Raw genomic sequence first — 1,732 nt, 5'->3', positions numbered from 1 at the left:
TGTGGACAATTTTCGGCCCAAAATCTGATTTCTGCAAGGTCCCTTTTTTCAGATTGGTCCAAGAAGAAAAAAATTGTCTTGTACCAGTACAGTTGACCAGTACCCACCCCTACGCGTGGTTCATTCTAGAGTTTAAAGCATCTGAAATAGACAGCCTATGATCATCTGTGAACAGTTTTATCAGACTGGTCGCTGAATAACAAGATTCTCTACAGTTTACACCCAACCAAGTATTTGCTTTAACCAATGTTCCTGTGACTGTCTCTTGCCTCATGGTAATTATGACAAGCTCACATTGTACTACAGCATACATGTACTAGATGTTGCTGCTTATAGATGCCATCCCAAACGTAAAGAATGTATACATACACATGCACTGCAGGGCTCGAAATACCACATGCATATGCAAGTTTGTGCATGTAAAATTAGTGTGGTGCAAGTAAGTTGAGACCAAACTTACACATGCACTCAGACTGTAAATGCAGAAATGTTGCATTGGTTTGATATTTGCTGTATTTGCAACATTGCCACAAATCATTGCTGGCTGTCGTGAATCCCTCATGAGTACAGTAACGGGTGGGTGGGTGAGTGGGTTTTTTGAGTGAGTGAGCGAGTGAGTGAATGAGTTAAAGTTTTGCAAACAATTCAAGTCTTCCATACAGACTACTGACCTGAGAGAACCCAGCACATCTACCATGTCAAAGGCCTCCAGTGTCCCAGATAGTTCTTCTATCCCTTCTTCTCCCAACTGATTTCCTACAAAAGGCAGTAAATCATGTCATCAACAATGTACTGATATTTGGCATCACCACATTCAAAGGTACAGAGCATATAGGGAGCATGGCAATGTAGTGGAGCAACCAAGTGGGGGATGAGGTACAAATGTATATGGGGAGTTCCTCTTCCAGGGTATGTAGTTTAAGAGAATTTAAAGTAAAAATGGGGCATTCTAAGGCTTCTTTGTACTTCTTGGTGACACTATGTAGATCTCATTCTCTCTATAGTGGTTTTTAAACTGTATTGTGAGTGAGTGATTGTGTTTGTGAGTGAGTGAGTGAGTGAGTGATTGTGTTTGTGAGTGAGTGAGTGATTGTGTTTGTGAGTGAGTGATTGTGTTTGTGAGTGAGTGAGTGAGTGAGTGAGTGATTGTGTTTGTGAGTGAGTGAGTGAGTGATTGTGTTGTTTATATGGGCCACGCGCCTGATGTGGGGTGGTAAGCCAAAAATACATGGAAAAATTATCAATGAAAGCAGTGCTGAATGTCTTAGTGCTCCTAGCTAGAAATAAGTATTTACCGTTCAGATCCAATTTCTTCAGATGTTCCTTGCCTTCTACAGCCTCAGCTACCAAGATGGCTGCATCCTTCCGGATTTCATTGTATGACAGGATCAACTCCTACAATGGCAAACAACATTACTCCTCTTGTTAGTCACTTAGTGCCACACAAATCACAAGTTTTACTGCCACTGCTTACTGTCGTAAAACTTCACACCAACAGATTGACTTCACATGGACTTAATGTCCTGTGTAAGAAGGAAAGGAGATTTTCAGTGTTTTAAGTTCAAAGATGAAGTAATTATGTACATTAGAAACACACACGTGTTTGGGCATAGGGGTGTATAAGGGTGGATACCGACTTGGCTTGACCAGGTCCAAGTCCAGGTTTAGGTCAAGAGGTTTAGGATAAACGAGACTTGGCGAGATCTTACTTGAAATGCAAATAATGCCGGTG

At 41.3% G+C, this 1,732-nt stretch overlaps 2 protein-coding genes across 2 annotated transcripts in view; both read right to left on the bottom strand.

Annotated features, from left to right (window-relative positions):
• The window catches only part of LOC118427952 (ran GTPase-activating protein 1-like), a 5,424-nt gene extending 4,002 nt beyond the window's left edge, over positions 1 to 1,422 (bottom strand). Inside the window, exons 1-2 of the mRNA XM_035837918.1 lie at positions 1,296 to 1,422; positions 672 to 756 (exon numbers count right to left, since the gene is read on the bottom strand). Of these exons, the coding sequence (XP_035693811.1) occupies positions 672 to 697 (26 nt within the window). The 5' untranslated portion in view covers positions 698 to 756; positions 1,296 to 1,422. The remainder of the gene's footprint in view (positions 1 to 671; positions 757 to 1,295) is intronic.
• Positions 1 to 1,732, bottom strand: part of LOC118427953 (armadillo repeat protein deleted in velo-cardio-facial syndrome homolog) — a 72,260-nt gene that overhangs the window by 22,552 nt on the left and 47,976 nt on the right. The window lies entirely within an intron of this gene.

The sequence above is a fragment of the Branchiostoma floridae genome, chromosome 12, assembly GCF_000003815.2.
Source record: "Branchiostoma floridae strain S238N-H82 chromosome 12, Bfl_VNyyK, whole genome shotgun sequence".
Lineage (NCBI taxonomy): Eukaryota > Metazoa > Chordata > Leptocardii > Amphioxiformes > Branchiostomatidae > Branchiostoma > Branchiostoma floridae.
The sequence above is the reverse complement of the archived record's forward strand: the minus strand, read 5'-3'. Positions and strand labels throughout refer to the sequence as shown.